The following is a 1,614-nucleotide window of genomic DNA, read 5'->3' as shown; positions in this document are numbered from 1 at the left end:
TATCTAACAAATTTAAATGTGTCATATTTCACTGTTAATTTATAACCACTACCTCACAATGTGCTGGATAAAGAAGTTATATAGTTTACAAACACACAGAACCTCTCTTTTGGTAATTACAGAATAAGTGACCTATCTAACAAATTTAAATGTGTCATATTTCACTGTTAATTTATAACCACTACCTCACAATGTGCGTAAACTATATAACTTCTTCATCCAAGTGGTACTTTCCACCTGTCCTGAACATCTATTAAATAACCTTTGCTAGTAGTACCTTCCACCTGCTCTGAACACACATTAAATAACCTTTGATAGTGGTACCTTCCACCTGTCCTAAACACACATTAAATAACCTTTGTTAGTTTTGTTTAAAAGTGGACAGAAAATCAACAAACTTTGTTGTAAGTGTTTCTTTCAAGTAACTACTGAAAAACAATGATCTTTCTTCTTCAGATAATTATTTTTGATTCTTTCTTGTTGTTTAATAATGTTACTTAGAACCTCACTGTTTCATTAGGTATGTAACAGAACTCAATTAGAAGCCTGTATCTTATAACTTCCTGGGTGTTACAAAAACATGTCTCATTTTACCTCTCATTAGGTATTAGAAGCTTTTATTTTGGTGTTTGACTGTTACACTTATGACCCCAAAAGGAGAAATAAAACCACAGAAGAAGCAGCAATGAAATTGTGAGTGAAATAGTTTAGATTACTATGTTTAGTTGATTACTTTTGTAAGTAAACACCAAACATGTCTGGACATTCCACAGATGACATTTGGACAGATTATTTTTACTTATTAAACCGCCATACCAATCTTAACTCTAGATACTTTGTTTAAAACTGTTTGTTTTATATATTTGTAAAAGTATATTAACTTCTTTATCCAGCACATTGTGAGGTAGTGGTTATAAATTAACAGTGAAATATGACACATTTAAATTTGTTAGATAGGTCACTTATTCTGTAATTACCAAAAGAGAGGTTCTGTGTGTTCTTTTAAATTGTCTTGAACACATTAAATAACCTTTTTTCATGGTACCTTCCACCTGTCCTGAACATATATTAAATAACCTTTGTTAGTGGTACCTTCCACCTGTTCTGAACACACATTAAATAACCTTTAGTGGTACTTTCCACCTGTCCTGAACATCTATTAAATAACCTTTGCTGGTACCACTAACAAAGGTTATTTAATGTGTGTTCAGGACAGGTGGAAGGTACACTATCAAAGGTTATTTAATGTGTGTTCAGAACAGGTGGAAGGTACCATGAAAAAAAGGTTATTTAATGTGTTCAGGACAGGTGGAAGGTACCATGAAAAAAGGGTATTTTATGTGTGTTCAGAACAGGTGGAAGGTACCACTAACAAAAATTATTTAATGTGTTCAGGACAGATGGAAGGTACCACTAGCAAAGGTTATTTAATGTGTTCAGGATAGGTGGAAGGTACCACTAACAAAAGTTATTTAATGTGTTCAGAACAAGTGGAAGGTACCATGAAAAAAGGTTATTAAATGTGTTCAAGACAATTTAAAAGTACCACTAACAAAGGTTATTTAATATATGTTCAGGACAGGTGGAAGGTACCATGAAAAAAGGTTATTAAAT

General features: G+C 32.4%; 1 protein-coding gene across 1 annotated transcript in view; it reads left to right on the top strand.

Annotated features, from left to right (window-relative positions):
• LOC111083142 overlaps positions 1 to 1,614 on the top strand; it is a gene marked incomplete at its 5' end in the record, with an annotated part of 22,224 nt that overhangs the window by 4,992 nt on the left and 15,618 nt on the right. Inside the window, one exon of the mRNA XM_022379426.1 lies at positions 605 to 693. Coding sequence (XP_022235134.1) covers positions 605 to 693 — 89 coding nt within the window. The remainder of the gene's footprint in view (positions 1 to 604; positions 694 to 1,614) is intronic.

The sequence above is a fragment of the Limulus polyphemus genome, unplaced genomic scaffold (assembly GCF_000517525.1).
Source record: "Limulus polyphemus unplaced genomic scaffold, Limulus_polyphemus-2.1.2 Scaffold8330, whole genome shotgun sequence".
Taxonomy (NCBI): Eukaryota; Metazoa; Arthropoda; class Merostomata; order Xiphosura; family Limulidae; genus Limulus; species Limulus polyphemus.
This window is presented reverse-complemented; position numbering and strand designations above follow the sequence as displayed.